Source organism: Thalassophryne amazonica, chromosome 14, assembly GCF_902500255.1.
Source record: "Thalassophryne amazonica chromosome 14, fThaAma1.1, whole genome shotgun sequence".
In the NCBI taxonomy this organism is placed as follows: Eukaryota; Metazoa; Chordata; class Actinopteri; order Batrachoidiformes; family Batrachoididae; genus Thalassophryne; species Thalassophryne amazonica.
Window position 1 is genome coordinate 66,759,009 of NC_047116.1, and position 23,638 is coordinate 66,782,646.

The 23,638-nt window shown below is 43.6% G+C and overlaps 1 protein-coding gene across 4 annotated transcripts in view; it reads right to left on the bottom strand.

The window, feature by feature from the left end:
* raph1a (Ras association (RalGDS/AF-6) and pleckstrin homology domains 1a) overlaps positions 1-23,638 on the bottom strand; it is a 356,622-nt gene that overhangs the window by 110,168 nt on the left and 222,816 nt on the right. For 3 of the 4 annotated variants that reach the window (XM_034185830.1, XM_034185828.1, XM_034185829.1), the window contains one exon: positions 516-590. The exons of the other annotated variant lie outside the window; for it this stretch is intronic. In XM_034185830.1, coding sequence (XP_034041721.1) covers positions 516-590 — 75 coding nt within the window. The remainder of the gene's footprint in view (positions 1-515; positions 591-23,638) is intronic. 4 annotated transcript variants of the gene reach the window in all.

Sequence of the window (23,638 nt, forward strand, 5' to 3'; positions counted from 1 at the left end):
GAGGTTTCCCAATTTGGCTTTTTTATGCATTTTCGGCCTCATTTGTGCAACTTCATTTTATGTATGAAGGTGTCCTTAGACCTGACAATTCAAAAGAACACAGCGGGAAGAAACGGCTTTTCACCTTGATGTGCAAGATGAAATTGCAGATATTTCACATTAATTTCTGCTTTGTAACAGGTCATCAGTTCCATATATATCAAGTATAAATGTTCAAAGGTATTTATTGATATACTTTTTATTTGAATATTGTGATCATTTTATTACACAGCCCTAATGAAGAGTGCCTTCATCATTTCTGTGACCTGCACAAGTATAACCCCAGCATGAGCAAAACCTATGGAACACAACACACACACGCTGACCTCAGTACATAGCAGTGGCCGGGGGGGAATAAGAGATGGGACCATGCTGAGGTGGGCATGACTGTAGCATTAAGACTGAAACAACGTGCACGTTCATGAACTCATGCATATAGACTGACATAGAGGGAGCACAGGTGAATAGGGTGTCACCTTGGTCAGCAGATGGGAAGGTTTTCCTGCTATGTTTCTCAGAATCAGAGAGGTTTCTCTGTCCAGATAGGAGTGCTTTAATGAGAGAGACAGAAAATATGTCAGTGAATTATCTGCTGTGAGACTGAGTGCACAAAGCTGTATGGACAAGCAGACAGAAAACACTGAAAAACCTGTGGAGAAACTACACACAAAACAATGACGACTCAGGTGTGCAGCGATAGACACACAAAAACAACCATTGGTTACTGCAGTAAGCAGCCAAAATCTGAACCAACAGGGACACTCACCTGTCAGTCAAACACATTCCACACTCATTAGTAGCATTAATCTAAACTTAGCAAAACCTTTATGTTCCCAGATTGTTGCTCTTACACCAAGTCATCATCTTAATTCATGTGAGACAATTCGGTCTCTCTGAAATGCTCTGCTGCCCATGTCTGTTTAATGCATTTGCCTTTATGAATATGCTGTTTGGGGTGTGTCTACCTAAGTACGCAAAGTACTGATAAGAAAATACATAAATGTTGCAGTTTCCAGAGTAAAAATCACAGAGAATTTTTTTTCTACTAGTTTAGGAGGTCGTGTGACTGACAGCCCAACACGACTTACATACTAAAAAAATAAATAAATACAAAAAATAAATAAAATAAAATCACAATTTGTTGTTAACAACAACAATAATAACAACAAGGACAACAATGTAACATGTTTTTCCTGTTCAAGATGCTTTTTTTTTCCACAAGTGTGACTTATAATTTGGCGAGACTTGTAGTGTGGAAAATGAAGTAAACAGCATATGCAATGTAATTTGTCAAACCTAAAAGTAGTTTAAGGGGCTCATTACTGCCTCTATATTTTGCACATTTGAAAGCAGGATGTTGTGTTACAGGACTGCAGATTCTCATAAATCGGATTTGACATTCGTCATTTCCCGTATGCAGATGGGGTAACAATTTATTTATTTTCATTCAATAATCTTCTTTAATGAAGAAAACACCATGATTAAACATTGATTCGTAGTGGCCTATTTGTCATGAAAGGAAAGGAAACATTCACAGCTTAAAGAAAATTAAATGTGACATTTCTGATTTTTAATTTCACCAACACTATATTTCTAACAGGGGGTTTTCTTTTCATCTCGCCTGTGCAACCACAGCAGAAATTGCTGTTCCAGCACCCGTACCATGGACAGCACATACAAATCGCTATGAATCTCATTCTGTGTCATGTCCTCTCTAGTAATTACTCTTTGGGGACAAATAAAGTTGAAGTTGCTTCCACCACACTCAGGAACTGCCCTGGGTCCTGGCTAACAACCACTCATTTAAAAATAGACAATTTGATTAAATAAATAGTAAAATAAATAAATAAATGTGTGTGTGTTCCACTAAAAAAACATTTTACCAAAAGCAGCAGCTTTTTACTCATATCCAGAAATTAAAAATAATTAGGTCAAACACACATGGTTACAGTCGGCTTTTCTCTTGAGTCAAGCTGAAACCAACTACATCCAAATGTACGAGTTGATTCACAGTGTTTTTCTTCACAGTGGGTCATTTAGTATCACGTATGTTCCTGGTCAAATAGATCTTATTCTCTATGTCCAATTGTAAACACGTGTCTCCAATTATGGGGGGGAAAAAACTGACATGATGTTGACTTAAGCTTTTACTGACATCACTGTAAACAGCTAGAAGAACAATGCCAATACTGACCAATTTTAATTTGTTTATGCAATTTCCCATACAAAAAAAAAAACTGAAATTATAATCCTTAAACTCAAACTGAAAGTAAATCTCTACAAGTTGATATAAATTAATTAAAAATATAAAAGCCAAGATGATGGGTTACATAAGTAATGGAATGCTTTGGTATAATACCTGTAAACTAGAGCATCACGCTCGTAGAGTGCAAACCTCGGTCAAGAGTAGTTTCCAATTCCACTTTTTTTGCATTGGAAAACAATTTCAAGGTCAACGTTCTGTTAGAAGTGGCTTTTCATAAGCTAAAATATAAACAAAATATCGAACAAAATAGTGGAGCAGATAACTAACAATTTTAACTAACAATTCATTTCTGGAAACAAGCACCAAAATTGGCACACATACGTCTTAGAGTATGTAGAGTAATAGTTATAGAGCACCAATCACAATGTTGCCTCATGGCACTTTACACAAGTAAAGTCTAACCTTACCAACCCCTAGACAGATAGATAGCTTTTATTATCATTGTCATTACAACAACGGGATTCCCGCACTCACATTCCACATACAAACAGCAGTTAATCCACAATTATTACTTGTTTACTGTAATAATGGCACACATCAGAATTAGGACAACACATATACATTTGACATTGTTTATGTGCACTAAACATGAAACAGTCCGTTTTCCAAATTGAGGCGATGTGAGTGTGTTGGTAGCCGCTGCAACTGAAGTCGCACCGCCTGCCAGCTTGGGAAGAACGGGGGCCTGCCGTGTGGGGGGGGGGGGGGGGGGGGGGTAAAAGGAGAAACTGGAGCATGCTTCAGTCCATGTGTAAGTCAGTTATTGTCTTTGTGGGTTGAGATAAGAATGGAGCTGAATAATCTCACCAAGGCCTGAATAAATTCCTATGGAGTTAAACAGTGGGCAATTGACCTTGAGGCTAGAAAGCCTGGAGTGTTGCAACTGAGCAGTGAAAAACACTTTTTAACAGTTCCACTTGAACAACCAAATCCCAATTATGAATTAAGAATATTCACTGGCCTCCGAAACCTTCAGCTTCAACTGCAAGGCATGCATCAGCTCCAAGGTGTCATCCAATTTGCGTCTGAGTTTAAGAGTCAACGCAGTCTGAGAATGCACTGCCTTGCCAACCTCGTTAATCATGACGGACAAGCGGGGGCCCGTGGTTCTTGATGCCGCCGTCTTGCCAATTTTCCGGTAGATCAGGGCAGCACATAAGCCAAAAAGTACCAGCCCTGCTGCCATGAGACCAAAAATGAATAAATCCTCGACATCCTCAACGGAGAAAAGCGCCAAACATGCAACACGCCAAGACCCCCAGGAGTCGAGGACATAGCCCGCAGGATACGTTCCATCTAGGCAGGTAGGATCCCCCGGTCCTAACCTCCTTGTAGAAAAAATGGTGTCAATAGCATTCAGAGACCAGCTGATCAATTCCATTGTTAATCCAACAGTAGTCCAATAGATCCAGAATCCAATATAGTTTTGAGGAATTCACAGTCTGGTGAAGTAGGGACTTTAAGGTTAAAGGCAGAGAGATAAGGGAGAGTGGAGGAAATGCGACCGCCCTCGTCGGAGTCCCAAGCTGACTAGAGCAAACATACAGGTGACAGTGGTAAGAAAAAAATCCCTCTGAGGAAGAAACCTCAAGCAGACCGGACTCAAAGGGGTGACCCTCTGCTTGGGCCATGCTACCGACACAAATTACAAAAGAGTTCATAATACAAAATCCTGGAAATGTTGCCGGTGCACAGGACATCAGGTTTTTTAGGCAGACATCACAACAAAAATTGTGTTATTATATTGGTGCACAATATATTGCGGCTCCACTATGGTGTGTAGATCTTGATACACTGTCAACTTTAAAAGTAGATCTCGGTTCAAAAAAGGTTGGGCACCTCTGCCTTAGACATTTCTCTTTTGGAAAAAAAAAAAAAACGATTGGCAACTTGAATTTTCAATAGGCAGCCAGGTAACACGTAAGGACTAGTTTGCACCATGTGTCATGCTTTGTTATGTTACGGGATAATGTATCATATGTCACAGAATCTACTGGACATCGACAATGTTTAACCCTTACTTTGCAGACCAAACATTCAAGACAATCAAAACTATTCCATTTATTACTCCTATTAGCTCAACCAATAATTTGCACCACCTTTTACCAAAACTGGATCAACTTGAACTTGTGACGCCTGTAACTGAAACTGACCATTGTCACCATTCTTCCTGATTTTACCCCATAACTCCATAACATTCAATTCATAGATAATCCAAACTATAACTTTGTGGAATATTTATAATCAGACAAATAATGTGGTCTAGTTTTCACTATGATTGGAGCATCTTTTAAATTGATCCCTTTGTAATTCTTCAATTGACCCCTACCTGGCTGCTTATCAAAAATTCAAGTGGCCAGTCGTCTTTTTTTTCTCCCTCCAAAAGAGTAATGCCTAAGGCCTGGTTCACACGACAGGATTTTAAAATGATCTTTAGGTTCCCAAAACCTGAGAGACCACACACGTGAAGATAAAAAAATCATAGATCTGACAGGTTTGGTCGTACAGTGTGTGGTGTTCAGCCACACGGTAAGGACAACACCACCACACACGAACAGATTTCACACACAAACATTTCCAACTCAGACAGGAAATTTCGCAAAATCTCTCGAGATTAAAAATGACTTCAGAGTAACCAAACGGAGATACTTTGTGGACTATTTAAAACAGAGGGGAAAAAAAAACAATACAAAAAGAAAAAGAAAAGGCGTTCTTTAAAGGAGTGGACACAGCGCGACCGCGACCGGACTTTGGTAAGTTAGAACAGCTGTCCATCCGTCACCTCGCTTTCTGATCGGTTGCACATCACATTCAGCAGGCTGCGTGCTCATTTTGGTTGGAGGATACAACACATGCTGCGATATCAGGCCAAAAAAATCCAACATGTTGAATATCCCTGATTTGCAAATGGAGCGCTCCTGACGTCGTTCCGAGCAGATCAAAGCGCTCTTAACACACCACAAACGGCAGGAATATCTGATAAGATTATCTTTAACGTCATCACGATTGTTGGGACATCCTTAAGATTGTCGGAAGGGGAAGATCGTGTCCGATATCGGCTTAATTATCCTGCCGTGTGAACCAGGCCTAAGGAGTATTTGTGCTGAATTTTGTGCTTGCTTCTCCATTTAAAAGATTCCTCTGTAAATATTCTGTTATTGCTAAACTTATTGTTTTAACAAAGAATACAAAACATTGATGTGATATAAGAATTTAATAGTATACAAATAATGATGTTTATGAGTTCAATGGTACGAATATTTCATGAGGTGAAAGCTGGAACATACCATGGGATGTTCCAGCTTTCACCTCATGAAATATATGCACCATTAAAAGAATGTAAAAACATTCATTATTTGTTTTATATAATGGCTAAAATAGATCCTTGTAATTGATATTTTATTAATTTATAAACAACAGAAAAGGGACTTACATTTTGGTGTTCCACTGCTGCTAAAGTCCAAATTGTGACATGTAGTCCACTGATGCTGTGCACTGACATTGGACTTCCAAAAAAAAGACGTTGTATAGTTCCTCAGACCACCCAAAAATCATGTCAGCTTTTCATCTCAACAGTTCTTCATGCATCCAGACAGCTTACAGCGGAGTGGAATTTGTGTGTGTGTGTGTGTGTGTGTGTGTGTGTGTGTGTGTGTGTACGTGTGTTACAAGAATGAGCAGCGCCAGTTAGCTCAATCAAATCGTCATCTCGGTAGAGTCATTGTCCCCCGCACATGAGTGTACTACCAAAAAAACAAAAACAAAAACAAAACAAAACTGTGTACATCCTCAGTGCAGCGAAAAAAAAAAATTGCGTCAGAAATTAGTCCAGCTTTTCATTCCAATTTCCTGCTAACAGCCTCCAGGCAGCACAGTGGATTTGTTTTGTATGTGCATGCGTGCGTTGTGTGTGTGTGGGTGTGTGCGTGCATGTATGTGTACGAGTATGTGTGCGTGTGTGTGTGTGTGTGTGTGTGGACACGTGTGCAGAGTGCAATGGTACCAAATGCATGGAACCAAATTTGCACTCTAAATGGAACCAAACTGCACTCTAAAATGCAATACAATAATCAAATGACAACAATCCACTCAGCTGTGACATAAAAACTTCCAAAGTGTAACAATCTCAATTCTCAATCTCAGTTTATTTATAAAGCACTTTAAAATGCACCAACAACCAAAGCGCTGTACACAACAAAAACAGGCAAGTTAAAATAATTTAATAAATAAAAAGTTACAGTTAAAAGCAAAAAAAAAAAAAGTGTCAAGCTGCATTAAAAGCCAAAGAGAAAAAAATGTGCTTTAAGAGACGATTTAAAAGCAGAGAGAGAATCAGCCTGCCTAATGTGCAAAGGAAGATCATTCCACAGTGTCGGGGCAACGACTGAAAAAGCTCGGTCACCTCTACGCTTCCTCTTTGACCTTGGGATAACCAACAGTGACAAATCAGCTGACCTGAGTGAGCGTGAAGGGGCATATAAATGAAGCAGGTCAGACAGATATAGCGGGGCAAGGCCATGAAGACATTTAAAAACAAATAAAAGAATTTTAAAATCAATTCTAAAACGAACTGGGAGCCAATGAAGTGAGGCCAAAACCGGTGTTATGTGCTCGCACCTTCTAACACCAGCCAAAAGTCGAGCAGCAGCATTCTGCACCATCTGCAGGCGAGTAAGCAGCGTCTGATTCAGCCCAATATAAAGTGCATTGCAATAGTCCAGGCAATTAGTGATAAAAGCATGGATTAAAATCTCAAAATGATGTCGTGAAAGAAATCGTTTCACCTTGGCCAGTTGTCTAAGTTGACAGAAACTAGACTTGACCACTGACCTAATCTGAGCATCGAATTTAAGATCACTGTCCAACTTTACACCCAGGTTTATTGCTGTCTGTGTCAGATACTGACTCAACAAAAACAGTCCCCTCTCTCCCACCCTCCTCTCTTTAGCACACTTGCCCAGAGCGTAACAGAAAGACCATTGGGACAAACAAGGCATACATAGGTGGTGTTTATTTTATTTTTTTTTTTTTATTAGCATTTCGTGTCAAATATATACATAACATACTGGAACCACTGTGTGTTCATCATCCTCATACTATCAACATCAATGTACATTCATTTTAAAAGCACACATACCTCGACACAAAATGCTGTAAAGCAATATTAGAGAAAAACAACAACAAAAAAAACAACCCAACCCAAACTTTACTAATTATCTGGGAAAACAAAATCAGGCCTATGAGATGTTACATAGTGGATCCATTTTCTCCAGTATGAGGTAAACTGTTCCAATTTGTAGTTGATACACGCTGTTATCTTTTCCATATTGTAAATGTCCATTGTAATGTCCATCCATTCAGTTAAAGTCGGCCTTTTCTGTAATAACCATTTCCTGGTTAATGCCTTTTTAGCTGCGACTAACGAAATATTTAATAAATATTTGTCTTTTTTTTTTTTTTAACAATTTCTGAGGTAAATTTCCAAAATATATAATCTTCATCTCGAGAGGCATTACATCTTTAAAAATGTCTTGTAGAGCCATGTGTATTTCTCTCCAGAAGTCCTTGATAACCGGGCAGTCCCAAAAGATGTGGTGGTGGTTTGCATGTTGATTACCACAGTTTCTCCAACATATAGGGGGAGTTCCATCATAGTGAGATTTCTGAACGGGTGTAATAAAATATCTTATCAGATTTTTCCAGCTGAATTCCCTCCAAATCTGTGAACTAGTACATTTCCAATTAGATCTCCACATTGTTGTCCATTCCTCCTCAGATATACTTATTCCTCCTTCTTGCTCCCATTTTTCGTTAATGTATGTAGTTGACTGTGTTTTAAGATTGGATAAGCCTTTGTATGCACATGATATAATTCTACCATTGATATCAGAGTTAAATGCTTTCCTAAACATTTCTACAAAACTCACCTTTGTTTCTGAGATATTTTTCATTTTCATATTAATATAGTGTCGTATCTGCAGATAGCGGTAGAAATCCTGTTTTTCTAAAAGGTATCTTTCTTTAATTGTATCAAAACTAAGCATTGTTCCCCCTTTCAGTAATTTACATAAAGCAGTCAAACCCTTAAATGTCCAGTCCTTAAACCTGGTATCCAATCTATTTGGCATGAAGTCTGAGTCATATGCACACCATTTAAGAACCATTATATCCCCTTCTAATTTATGTTCCTTTATGATAGCTTTCCACATTTTAAGAGTACATTTCACTCATGGATTGTCAATACTTTTTATGTAATTTTGTAGATTATTGTCAGCTATAATTGCCTGTATGGGAATGGAATATATTTTCTCTTCTATACTTTTCCATTGAGGATTATACACTCAACAAAAATATAAACGCAACACTTTTGGTTTTGCTCCCATTTTGTATGAGATGAACTCAAAGATCTAAAACTTTTTCCACATACACAATATCACCATTTCCCTCAAATATTGTTCACAAACCAGTATAAATCTGTGATAGTGAGCACTTCTCCTTTGCTGAGATAATCCATCCCACCTCACAGGTGTGCCATATCAAGATGCTGATTAGACACCATGATTAGTGCACAGGTGTGCCTTAGACTGCCCACAATAAAAGGCCACTCTGAAAGGTGCAGTTTTGTTTTATTGGGGGGGGGATACCAGTCAGTATCTGGTGTGACCACCATTTGCCTCATGCAGTGCAACACATCTCCTTCGCATAGAGTTGATCAGGTTGTCAATTGTGGCCTGTCTAATGTTGGTCCACTCCTCTTCAATGGCTGTGCGAAGTTGCTGGATATTGGCAGGAACTGGTACACGCTGTCGTATACGCCGGTCCAGAGCATCCTAAACATGCTCAATGGGTGACATGTCCGGTGAGTATGCCGGCCATGCAAGAACTGGGACTTTTTCAGCTTCCAAGAATTGTGTACAGATCCTTGCAACATGGGGCCGTGCATTATCCTGCTGCAACATGAAGTGATGTTCTTGGATGTATGGCACAACAATGGGCCTCAGGATCTCGTCACGGTATCTCTGTGCATTCAAAATGCCATCAAATTGCACCTGTGTTCTTCGTCCATAACAGACGCCTGCCCATACCATAACCCCACCGCCACCATGGGCCACTCGATCCACAACACTGACATCAGAAAACCGCTCACCCACACGACGCCACACACGCTGTCTGCCATCTGCCCTGAACAGTGTGAACCGGGATTCATCCGTGAAGAGAACACCTCTCCAACGTGCCAAACGCCAGCGAATGTGAGCATTTGCCCACTCAAGTCGGTTACGACGATGAACTGGAGTCAGGTCAAGACCCCGATGAGGACAACGAGCATGCAGATGAGCTTCCCTGAGATGGTTTCTGACAGTTTGTGCAGAAATTCTTTGGTTATGCAAACCGATTGTTTCAGCAGCTGTCCGAGTGGCTGGTCTCAGACGATCTTGGAGGTGAACATGCTGGATGTGGAGGTCCTGGGCTGGTGTGGTTACACGTGGTCTGCGGTTGTGAGGCTGGTTGGATGTACTGCCAAATTCTCTGAAACCCCTTTGGAGACGGCTTATGGTAGAGAAATGAACATTCAATACAAGGGCAACAGCTCTGGTTGACATTCATGCTGTCAGCATGCCAATTGCACGCTCCCTCAAATCTTGCGACATCTGTGGCATTGTGCTGTGTGATAAAACTGCACCTTTCAGAGTGGCCTTTTATTGTGGGCAGTCCTAGGCACACCTGTGCACTAATCATGGTGTCTAATCAGCATCTTGATATGGCACACCTGTGAGGTGGGATGGATTATCTCAGCAAAGGAGAAGTGCTCACTATCACAGATTTAGACTGGTTTGTGAACAATATTTGAGGGAAATGGTGATATTGTGTATGTGGAAAAAGTTTTAGTTCTTTGAGTTCATCTCATACAAAATGGGAGCAAAACCCAAAGTGTTGCATTTATATTTTTGTTGAGTGTATAAAGGATTGCACCAGCATATAATTGTTCTTATCTGTGTTGCAAGAAAATAATCTCTGAAAGAAGGTAGAGCCCATCCTCCCCTCTCCTTGGTCAGTTGTAGAGTTTTGAGACGTCCCTAGGTCTCTTGCCTTGCCATATATATCTTGATAACATTTTATCCCATAGATGGTGTTTAAGTAAAACATGTAAATAAAAATGAAATACTTTATAGGGTGACCTTAATGTAGCATATTATATCAATTTATCCAACTGGCAGCTCAATGTGGTGCAAATGTAACGTGTGTGTTAATCAGGACAAAAAAATGGGTACCAAATCTTACTGAACTTCCCTGAATGTCCGTGGATCGATAGTCTATTTTTCATGTCTTACAAAATGTAAAACATCCTTAAGCCATTGCGTGTGTGTGGGAGGTAGAATAGATTTCCATCTTAAGAGAATTAGCCTTCAGGCCAGAAGGGTGGCTAAGGCCAAGATGCTGATCAAACTTAGTCTATTCATTGAGAGTGCCAGTTTGCACCTCCTTGTCATAAATGAGAGTAACTGAGTACTAATTGGGCATTTTTGACTGAGACAGAATCCAAAAAGTACACCAAATAGGATTTCAATATTAAATTCAAATGCCCACAAAATCCACAATCCAGATCAGATCCAGATTATGCATTGTCAGGCAATAGTGAGTGCCAGTTTGCACCTAACTTCCAAATATGAGAGTGATTGGGGATGTTTGATAAAGATATACTCTAAAATATATATTAAATGGGGTCTTCAATGTTACATTTAAATGGCCACAAAATCTGTCATCTGGATCAGATCAAAGTTTCTCAGCCAATAAAGGACACCATCCTACATAATGCTATCAAACATGAAAGAAATTTGATCTTTTTTTGACAGTATGAATTTTTGAAAATTTGTTCAATGTTAAAGATAGGGATTTTTTTTTTCAATTTTCCAAGATTTTTCCTGACTTTGCCCTTAGACCTTGAAAACTGAATCAGTTCTTGCCTATTAGGATATGAATCTTCACTAAAAATTTCAGAACAATGTTTGAAAAATTGTGGGCTCCAAGCTGTTCACAAACAAACCAACAAACAAACTGGTAAAAAACATAACCTCCACCATCCTTGTTGGCGGAGGTTATGTTTTATTGCCAGTTTTCTTCAGCCAAGTCAGGGGATGGATACATGAACATTTCCAAGTCACTGAATATGTCTTGAACTGTATTTACATTAATTATGAAGAAATACAAACAGTAAGGCACTCTGTGGTAAACCTGTGTGGAGTAGACAGTTCTCAAAAACTGAGTGACTGTGCAAGAAGAAGAAAGAGTGAGGAAAGACACAAAACACACAGACAACCCAGAAGAAGGTACAGGGTTCTGTGGCTGTGATTGGAGAAACTGTGCAAAGTGCATGTTTTGCATTTTGTATTATCAGTTGTACAACATCATGATGAACTGGTACAGAGGAGGGGTTTTCTTAAAAAGAAGACCTGAAAGTGCAACTACAATTTGCCAGAAGGTACATCCAGTGTTGCCACAGTTACTTTACTGATTACTCAATTGTAAAAGTAACTAAGTTAGATTATTAGTTACTTTTTTAGTTACTTTCCCCAGCTGCCGACAACAACCCTCTGCCACCTCAACATGACAATGATACTTGTTTTGCCAAAACTCACTTTATAGTCACCCTTTCTTGATTTCAATGAAAATAAATACTTGTTTTATGAAAAGTAAAATAAAGACCTCTTTCTTGACCTCATATTTAACTGCTGACAGCACTGTAACAGTAAAACTTGCAATTTCTAACCTACATTGTTTATAAATGTAACTTAAATTCTTTCTAACATTTTTCTAACAGTTAAATTCTCTGTAAACATTTTACTTGTCAAAATTATTATTATTATAAGTAGTATTAGTAGTTGTAGCAAAAACGGCTTCAAAACTGGACCTTTAATCTAGGGGTGTTGGGGGGGGCACATCCTTGCCCCATGCCCCCATTCCATCTGGACTCGCCCCTGCTTTGGCGTTTGAGCACAAAGAATGGATAACATTTATTTATGCAGAAAACATGACCAGATTTACAGCTAAGAAGGTTTTATTGCGTTTTCACATCATGTGGTCCTCAGAAAGAGAGTTTAGGCACATTTGAGTGGAAAATAGTGTGAGTTGTTGACACATCGCAGAGGATCAGCTGTTTTTAACAAGCAGATATGGAGCCGCTCAGCTCAGAATTCTAAATAAAGGAGAGAAAAAGGCATAAAAATTTCTTTGTAAAACTCAGTGCAGGTGTGCTGTTGTCACCGTGTTTTAAGAGGTGAGGACGAGTCGTAGCTGCTGCAGAAAGCTCACAGCTCACTTAAAGTGGGCAGTTCAGTCAAACCCCGACCTCCTGTCCACGGACCAAGTTTAATGCTGCTATCAACCCACAATGCAAAAATAATAGCAATGCACAGTGACTTGGAGAAGTAACTTTAATCTGATTACTGATTTGGAAAGATTAATGCGTTAGATTACTCGTTACTAAAAAAAGTGGTTGGATTAGAGTAACGCGTTACTAAGTAATGCGTTACCGGCATCACTGGGTACATCTGAGATGCAAGCCTAGATCTGATGTTTTGGTGAATGAAAGAAAGATTTTTGAAATGGCATAAACAAATAAAAATATTTGAAATACTAAGAGCTCCAATACTTTTGGAGGGCACTGTAGGAAGACACCGTTCCTTAGACACACACACACAGACACACACTGTGGTGATAACTTTGTGGACAATACTGTTGGGCTTGGCAGACCCAATGGATGCCATGATTACAGGCTGCAGCGCTGTCCCAGATCATAAAGTTGATACATGACAGTAACAGTGCTTTCAATTAATTCCTGGACCCATGATTATCAATTTGCGCATAGAAAAGGTTCTAAATGCTGTTGTATAAACCAACTTTAGTACAGGTGTAAGCAGAAAAAATGCATATTTATCAAACAGGTGGACCCAGGTCGTACTCACATAAGAAAGTATCAAATGTTGCTAAATCTCACATGCTAAACCACATGCACGTGCACATTCACGGTTGTCTGCATTCATAAACACCATCAATTAACCATATATGGCAACAAAACATCCATTTGTTGGCTGTAAGTATGATAATACTATGTAACACTTTTATTTTTATTTTGTTCTTGGGTACACAGTGTGTTTTCCTAACCTGTTATGCCTTAAATAAATAGAAAATAACTGTTATTCCACAGAAACTTTGCTTCTGTGATCAGGACAATGATATTTTGAAATTTGTCTGTTTTCAAGAATATTCTCGATTCGCCTTCACTACTACTGAGTAGTCTTCTAGAATATTCTTTAACTGATAGAACTGTCCAGAATTTTCTAGAAGTTTTCAGAATCATCTAGAAATTTCAAGAAACTTTTAGAACTTTCTAGAACGTTAAAAAAAATTTAAATCAAAGTTTGTGCTAAATGTAGTCATTTTTCCATAGACTTTAGACATAAGCAGTTGAAATATAACACTTAGAAGCCAGGAACAAAAATTGTGTTACATAGTGTAATTTAAGGTTTAAAGTTTTCTTCAAAATTTGCCCATGTGGTTTTTACCCGAGGCCAAAATATGAGCATCTGGTACTGCAAAGACTTTGGGTCCGTCCCTCTGTCTGTGCTCAACACAAGTCCAATTAGTGCAGCAGATAAGTGAATATTTACTGAGGGATCCTTCAAATGGTGATGCAAGCACCAAATTTGGCACACATACTCCTTAGACATTACTCTTTTAAAAATGCTGGGTACCCACGTGAACTTTCAATAGGTGGCCAAGAAGGGGTCAATTGAAGTATTACACAGGGGTCAAAATTTAAAAATGCTCCAACCATATTGAAAGGTATTCCATATTATTTGACTGATCATAAAGATTCCTAAAAGGTATAGTTTGGACTATCTGTGAATGAATGTTCCGGAGTTATGGGGTAAAAACAGCAAGAACAGTGACAAAGGTCAATTTCAATTTGTACAGGAGTCAAAAGTTAAAGTTGCTCCAATTTTGGTAAAATGTGATGCAAATTATTAGTTGGGTGAATACGGTTTTAAAAAGGATTAGTCTGCATCATGTATCATGCTTAGTTATCATGTTACAGGGTAGCATATGTCACATGTCATAGAATCCAATGGATGCTGATATTGTTTAACCTTTACTTTGCAAACCAAGCACGCAATACAGTCAAAACTATTCCATTTATTAATCCTATTAGCTCAACCAGTAATTTGCACTACTTTTTACCAAAATTGGAGCAACTTTAACTTTTGACCCCTGTACAAACTGAAACTGACCTTTCTCAGTGTTCTTGCTGTTTTTACCCCATAACTCCAGACCATTCATTCACAGATAGTCCAAACTATACCTTTTTGGAATCTATATGATCAGAAAAATGATATGGAATACCTTTCAATATGATTGGAGCATTTTCAAATTTTGACCCTTATGTAATACTTCAATTGACCCCTTCTTGGCCGCCTATTGAAAGTTCACGTCGGTACCCGGCATTTTTAAAAAAGTAATGTCTAAGGAGTATGTGTGCCAAATTTGGTGCTTGCATCACCATTTGAAGCATTTTTTTCAGTTATCCGCTGCACTAAATCCTATTACTGCCAGGGTCTTCAAATTCACAGGGAGCATTCTTGGGACACAGACCTTGGGGCAATTCCATGTTCACAGGGTCACAGGCAATTTTTTACTTTTTTTTAGAAATTGGGGAGAATAGTGTTTGAAATTGTAAGAGCAATTGTAAGACTTGTGCAGAAAGAAAGTAATTTCAGTTGCAATGATAAAGGTTAGCTATACCATGTTAAAGCGGGTTTATTTTTTCAGGCTTTTCTACCATCAAAATGTGAATGATTTGGGCTCATTTTCTATCTGTTGCATGAACTGAATTTTTATCCTCTGCATAAGATCTGCACAAGTATATCATTGTTTTGTGTAATGATAACACGTGCACACCTCAGTTGAAGTGAGAAATTGTTTGCCAGCACTCCACCTGCTTTGGCCCAGAAATCATAAAAATACCAACATAACCTATTATTAAGCTTTCAAATTATAGAATATGGCAATTGCCAGTCAAAGTACATTGCTTTATCAGCAGAATTTTGTTTTGTAACTTTAATATTGAGTGACATACTGTAATGGCAGTCACACATAATTATACAATCATTCAGTTTATGCCTTTGATTTGTATGTAACATGGCAAGGAGCAGCATAATGACTGCTGCTTGCAAGCTTGTATCCTAGAATAAAAAGAGTTGCTAACCCTGTATAGTTTGAAGACAAAGTTGCAATAAAATTTATGAATTTTCTTAATGGCTGTTTTTTTTTTTAACATTAGTCATGTCCATAGTATTGACTTCCACCAACTTATACTAAGCACCAACAAATTTTCCTTCCCCTACCAAGTGCACGTTGTCCCTATTATGTCTTCCATAAGATAGGAATACTCAGGAGCTGTTTGTTTTAAGTCCTGGTCACTTCAAAAGGACTGCTTCCTCTCTGAATGCAACGTCAGTCACCGTGGAATTGCCCCTTGGACAAGTTCAAAGATGGCTAACCTTGACCTCTTTTAAGTGGTGAAAAGGTCACATTCCTTCTACACACTCTTTCATTCATTACATCCATTCTCTCTGTTGTCGCAACATTACATTTACAGCATGTAATCTCAGGATAATAAATGAACTTGCAGGACATTGAAGGTAGCTGACCTTGATCTACTTTCTTCACACCACTAATTTTTGATGGGGCTTTGTGCAGGCCAGTTAATAATGTTCACTTTGGTCTTCTGCAGCTAAATGTGTTTTGGGTCGTTGCCATGTTGGAAGACAAAGTGACAACCCAGACCCAGTTTTTCTGCTGACTGCATGAGGTTTTCTTTCAAAAGTTTGTATCTTCTGCAAAAGTGGAGGTTTTCTTGATCTGCAACCTCACAGTCCATTATTGTCCAGGATTCCAGTGATTGTCTTTGAGGGTCTCTAGGGTCTTTTCACACATCTCTCACTAGTTTTTTTTTTTTTTCAGTCTTTGAAGTCTTTCACTTCTTACATTTGCCAGGTTTGTTCTGTACTGTGAGGCTCTCTTTGACTTTCTTGATACTTCTTGCTCCAGTGCTTGACACTTGGAAACACTGTGATAAATCCTCCTGGCTTGTGAGTATCAACAATTCTTTTCTCATGTCAAAACTGATTTCTTTTGATGCTTTCTCAAGTGACAGCTCAAACCCTTACTGAAGTGACACTGCTATCTTCCAATGAACACACAGTAGTGTGTTCATTGGAAGATAACAGCAGTGTCACTGAACACACTATTGTGTGTTCATTGGAAGATAACTCTCAGTCTGAACTTCACTTCACAAGCTTTGAACATTACAAAGTTAAAGGACATTATTACACAACAGTGGTTTCTACTATGGTTCAACAAAAAGGTTAGTTCTTGTCTCTAAGGTAGTTTACCCAGTGGTTGTCAGGCTGAAACTAATCATACACGTCCACCCTACGTTCCACTCTGACTTCACACCGAGCGCCCTCCTTCCACCCAGTTCGCTGATGGCAGGCCTGCATTTACTGTGTGGCAGCTCATATCTGGTTTTCATCGGGGTCAGGGCATTCAGTACTTGGTTGACTGGGAGAGGTATGGTCTGGAGAAACGGTCATGGATCCAGTGTTGTTTTGGTTAGGACCCGGGCCTCATTAGGAACTTCCACGCCTTGCACCCTGACGCTCTGGGGTGTCGGGATTGGCCTTTGAGGGGGGGGGGGGGGGGGGGGGGGGGTGATTTCATGTGGGACTGTGCTCATGTTTGGATTTGTATTGCTTTGTGTTCATGTTCACCGTATGCTCTTGTCTTGTGGTTGGGTCTGGGTGTGTTTTTCCATCTGCTTGCATACCCTGCTCCTGAATGTTCACTCACACCTGTCCCTCCTTTCACCACCTGCACCACCTGTCTCTGCCAGTTTGTTGTTCCTTAGTGTTGTTGTTACCAGCCTTTCACAGTCCTTGTTTGTCATTTTGCCATGCTGTGTTCTTGAACATACTGCCTGTTGTGTCTCATGATTTGGACACCGCTGCTGTTTTTGCCTGCCTTTTTGTGTACCAACTGCCCATTTTTGAATTAAACCATTTTTCTCACACTATGCATCAGTGATTTCTGCATTTGTGTCCTGCCTTTTTGTGCCCAAGATCATGATAGAATACAGGTATCCAAAACAAAAGCAGGGTGGTTAGAAATGTTGTGCTAAAAATTCCTTGCTCTGTGAAAAAACACAGGACAATTTTGAAGAAAATGTTAAATTTTATAGGGAGGCTAATAATTTGTCCTCATCTGGAAGTAGTACATGAGGATAAGTTGGACGTGTCAAAAAAAATGCCTCTTGAGAGGGAAAAACTTACAAGTTACACCAGAGGATAAGTCACATGTTTTGCTGAATGTGGAACTCACTTTGTAATGCAGTGTTTCCCTGGAGGCATGTTTAACAATGGCCAAGAACTCAGTGTATCAGGAACTCAGTGTAGCATGTGCACACCACAGACTGTGTTGTGACTTCACATGGGGGGGGGGGGGGGGGGGGGTCTCATTGATTCATGAGACTGTTTGGGCCGTGAAAGAGCCACCTGCTGTATCCTTCGTTTTTGAGGGAAAGATGGCTGTGAACACCACCTACTTCACAAGCAGCCTTTGAATTGGGATAGAAAACCCTTACCAAAAAATAGTACTGATTAGTATATAAAAAGTAAACTCGAAGTATACTTGAAACATACTTGCATATACTACTTTTTGGTAAGGGAAGTCACAAAGCTTATGACGAAAACGGCTAAAAACTGCAGACTCAGAAGCGTGCAGCCGCTGAATTGGAACACGGTGTTGGGAAGGTGTCGTAGCACGGACCCACAACAGGGGGCGCAAATGAACGGACAATGAGTAAGCCAAAAGGTAACAATTTAATGTTGTGATAATACACAACGAAATGTGTCGTAATTTTCACAGTCAATAAACACCAGGTGACGTGTGGGCAGGCTCGAAGATAGAAGACGCCCGACGAGAGAGAAGCCGCGTCCCACGCGGCCTCCACCATGAACGGTCTGAAGAACACCGGAGCCGCCAAGTCCCGTGTCCCCAGGTGGCCTCTGTCTTCGGCTGTCGACCCTGGTACTGCTGGCAGAAAACAGAAAGATGATGTATGAGTGTGAGTCCGCACACTCAGTAATTTACAGTCCAGACACCGTTAGGAGGGAGCACCTCCACCTCCAAATCACACACACTCGTGCAGCTCCTGATCAACCACTTATCTGGGAGGGGGTGCGAGGTGAAGCCGTCACTGTCACACCAAACGCCAATCCTCCAGACAAGGCAACACTTCAGGAAAACGGCTGCAATAGAAGTTCAGTTGGTTACACAATGTGTCAGTCAGCAGAGAAATTACCTTGGTACTGGTAGTCGATTTCTCGGCGGGGAGGTGGAGTTGCAGTCCGGCTTATATGGTGGTGTAGATGAGTGACAGCTGGAGTAATGAGTGACAGCTGTCACTTCCTCTGGGTCTGGCGCCCTCTCGTGCTTGGAGCCCGCACTCCAAGCAGGGCGCCCTCTGGTGGTAGTGGGCCAGCAGTACCTCCTCTTCAGCGGCCCACACAACAGGACCCCCCCCTCAACGGGCACCTCCTGGCGCCCGACCAGGCTTGTCCGGGTGTCGTCTGTAGAAATCGGCCAGGAGGGCCGGGTCCAGGATGAAGCTCCTCTTCACCCAGGAGCGTTCTTCAGGTCCATACCCCTCCCAGTCCACCAGATATTGGAACCCCCGGCCCTTACGACGGACGTCCAGGAGCCTGCGGACCGTCCAAGCAGGCTCCCCGTCGATGAGCCGGGCAGGAGGCGGCGTAGGTCCAGGTGCACAGAGGGGCGAGGTGTGGTGTGGCTTGATACGGGACACGTGGAAAACAGGGTGGACCCGCAGTGAAGCTGGGAGTCGGAGCTTCACTGCGGCCGGGTTGATGATCTTGAGGATGGGGAATGGTCCGATGTATCTGTCCTTTAACTTGGGTGAGTCCACACAGAGGGGGATGTCCTTTGTTGACAGCCACACCTCCTGCCCGGGCTGGTATGTGGGGGCCGGGGAACGTCGGCGGTCCGCATGGGTTTTGGCCCTCGTCCGGGCCTTTAACAGGGCAGAGCGGGCGGTCCGCCACACCCGGCGGCACCTCCTGAGGTGGGCCTGGACCGAGGGCACACCGACCTCTCCCTCCACCAGCGGGAACAATGGGGGCTGGAACCCCAAACATGCCTCAAAAGGGGAGAGGCCGGTAGCAGACGAGACTTGGCTGTTATGGGCATTCTCGATCCAGGCCAGATGGTGACTCCAGGCTGCCGGGTGCGCGGAGGTAACGCAGCGAAGGGCCTGTTCCAACTCTTGGTTAGCCCGCTCTGCCTGGCCGTTGGTCTGGGGGTGGTACCCGGACGAGAGACTCACGGTGGCCCCCAGCTCCTTACAGAAACTCCTCCACACCTGCGAAGAGAACTGGGGACCACGATCTGAAACGATGTCCGATGGTATCCCATGCAGCCGCATGACGTGGTGGACCAGGAGGTCAGCCGTCTCCTGGGCCGTCGGGAGCTTCGGGAGGGCCACGAAGTGGGCCGCCTTGGAGAACCGGTCCACTATCGTGAGAATAATGGTGTTGCCCTGGGACGGCGGGAGGCCCGTGATGAAGTCCAGGCCGATGTGAGACCAGGGGCGATGAGGCACTGGCAGGGGTTGGAGGAGTCCCGTCGTCCTCCAATGGTCTGCCTTGCCCCTGGCGCAGATGGTACAGGCCTGGACGTAGTCCCGGACGTCGGTTTCCAGGGACGCCCACCAGAAGCGCTGCTGGACTACTGCCACGGTCCTACGCACTCCGGGATGACAGGAGAGCTTGGACCCGTGACAAAAGTCCAATACGGCAGCTCTTGCCTCTGGTGGGACGTACAGTCTGTTCTTGGGGCCAGTCCCCGGGTCCGGGCTCCTTGTCAGGGCCTCAAGGACGGTCTTCTCCACGTCCCAGGTGAGGGTGGCCACGACAGTGGACTCGGGGATGATGGTCTCGGTGGGGTTCGACAGCCCCGCTTTGGCTTCTTCTTCGTGCACCCGGGACAATGCATCTGATTTTTGGTTCTTGGTCCCGGGGCGATACGTGATCTGGAAGTCAAAGCGCCCGAAGAACAGAGACCAGCGGGCTTGCCTGGGGTTCAGCCGCTTGGCGGTCCGGATGTACTCCAGGTTCCGATGGTCCGTGAAAACCGTGAAGGGCAATGATGCCCCCTCCAGCAGGTGTCTCCACTCTTCAAGAGCCTCCTTCACCGCAAGAAGTTCCCGATTGCCGACGTCATAGTTCCGTTCAGCTGGGGTCAACCTGTGGGAATAAAAGGCACAAGGATGGAGGACTTTATCAGCCTCCACGCTCTGGGACAGCACGGCTCCTATCCCTGAGTCAGAGGCGTCCACTTCTACTATGTACTGGCGATCAGGATCTGGCTGCACCAGAACTGGTGCAGTCGAGAACCGGCGTTTCAACTCCTGGAACGCGGCTTCGCACCGATCCGACCAGGCGAAGGGGACCTTGGTGGAGGTCAGGGCAGTCAGGGGGCTAACTACCTGACTGTAACCTTTAATGAACCTCCTGTAGAAATTTGCAAAGCCAAGGAACTGCTGTAGTTTCCTGCGGCTTGTTGGTTGGGGCCAATCTCTCACCGCCGCAACCTTAGCCGGATCAGGGGCGACGGAGTTGGAGGAGATGATGAACCCCAGGAAGGACAAAGAAGTGCTGTGGAACTCGCACTTCTCGCCCTTCACAAACAGCCGGTTCTCCAACAACCGCTGTAGGACCTGACGTACATGCTGGACATGGGTCTCAGGGTCCGGGGAAAAGATGAGTATATCGTCCAGATATACGAAGACGAACCGATGCAGGAAGTCCCGCAAGACGTCGTTTACCAATGCTTGGAACGTCGCGGGGGCGTTAGTGAGGCCGAACGGCATGACCAGGTACTCAAAATGACCTAACGGGGTGTTGAATGCCGTCTTCCATTCGTCTCCCTTCCGGATCCGAACCAGGTGGTACGCGTTTCTAAGATCCAATTTAGTGAAAATTTGGGCTCCATGCAGGGGCGTGAACACTGAATCCAACAGAGGTAACGGGTATCGGTTGCGAACCGTGATCTCATTCAGCCCCCTGTAATCAATGCATGGACGGAGTCCGCCGTCTTTCTTGCCCACAAAAAAGAAACCAGCACCCATCGGGGAGGTGGAGTTTCGGATCAGCCCGGCAGCTAAGGAGTCCCGGATGTAGGTCTCCATTGATTCGCGTTCCGGACGTGAGAGGTTGTACAACCTACTGGACGGGTACTCAGCGCCCGGGACCAAATCGATGGCACAATCATACGGTCAGTGCGGGGGAAGAGTGAGTGCCAGATCTTTGCTGAAAACGTCAGCAAGATCGTGGTACTCCTTTGGCACCGCCGATAGATTGGGGGGAACTTTGACCTCCTCATTAGCCGTAGTGCCGGGAGGAACCGAGGATCCTAAGCACTCCCGGTGGCAGGTTTCGCTCCACTGCGTCACAACCCCAGACGGCCAATCTATCCGGGGATTGTGCTTCACCATCCATGGAAAGCCCAAAATCACGCGGGAGGTAGAAGGTGTTACATGGAACACTATCTCCTCCCTGTGATTCCCAGACACAACCAAAGTCACTGGTTGTGTCTGATGTGTGATTAATGGAAGCAGGGTGCCATCTAGTGCTCGCACCTGCAATGGTGCCGGCAGAGCCACCAGAGGGAGCCCTACTTCCTTTACCCATCTGCTGTGCAGCAGATTCCCTTCAGACCCCGTGTCTATCAGTGCTGGGGCATGAAGGGTTAAATCCCCACAAAGGATTGTTACTGGGATTCGTGCAGATTTGCGGGGTTTTCCCGCGTGCGTGTTATGACCCACCCTTAGCCCAGTTTCTAAGGACGGGCGTTGTAGTTTGACCGTTTTAGGGCAGTCCCTCTGCATGTGCTCGCAAGAGCCGCAGACGAAACACTCCCCGCGGGCCAGCCTCCTTTGTCTGATGTTTGATTTTAATTTGGCCCTGCTCGTGTCCCTAGCCTCCTCAGCAGGGGGAGCTGTAGCCACACGGAGCTCTCTGGCAGTGAAGCGTGGGGACGACGTCATCTTATCGGAACCGGAAGGGGGAGGGACGGCTCGTGCCCGGTCATGCCTCCCGGCCTGCTCCCGACGATGCTCATTTAAACGGTTGTCTAAACGTATAACCAAATCGATCAGCCCGTCCAATTCCCGCGGTTCCTCCTTGGCCAGTAGGTGCTCCTTAAGGACCGGGGACAGTCCATTTACAAAGGCGGCGCGGAGCGCAACGTTATTCCAGCCGGACCTCGCTGCCGCGATGCGGAAGCCAACTGCATACTCGGCTGCGCTACGACGCCCCTGTCTCATCGACAGCAGCACGTTCGAAGCGGTCTCGCCTCTGTTGGGATGATCAAACACTTGTTTGAATTCCCGTACAAACCCAGTATAAGACGTTAGGAGCCGTGAATTCTGCTCCCAAAGCGCCGTAGCCCATGCGCGTGCCTCTCCTCAAAGCAAATTAATAACATAAGCCACCCGGCTAGCGTCTGATGCGTACATGACAGGGCGCTGTGAAAAGACGAGCGAACACTGCATGAGGAAGTCCGCGCACGTCTCGACACAGCCCCCGTACGGTGGGCTTATGTATGCTTCAGGGGACGGTGGGGGGGTTCGTTGAACGACCAGTGGAACGTCTGATACAGGCCCAGGACCAGCCAGAGGAGTGGCTGCAGCAGCGCCCTGATCGCGCGCTTCCACCCTGGCGGTGAGAGCCTCCACCCTCCGATTAAGGAGGACACTCTGCTCGGTCACTAATTCTAACCGAGCCGTGAAGGCGGTTAAGATCTGCTGCAGCTCACTCAACCCGCCTCCCGCTGACGCCTGCGCTCCTGGCTCTTCCATTGGCCGTTCAAGCTGGAGTTGACGCCCCTCGGAGTCCATGACGATGGCCGAGAAATCCTGTTGGGAAGGTGTCGTAGCACGGACCCACAACAGGGGGCGCAAATGAACGGACAATGAGTAAGCCAAAAGGTAACAATTTAATGTTGTGATAATACACAACGAAATGTGTCGTAATTTTCACAGTCAATAAACACCAGGTGACGTGTGGGCAGGCTCGAAGATAGAAGACGGCCGACGAGAGAGAAGCCGCGTCCCACACGGCCTCCACCACCAACGGTCTGAAGAACACCGGAGCCGCCAAGTCCCGAGTCCCCAGGTGGCCTCTGTCTTCGGCTGTCGAC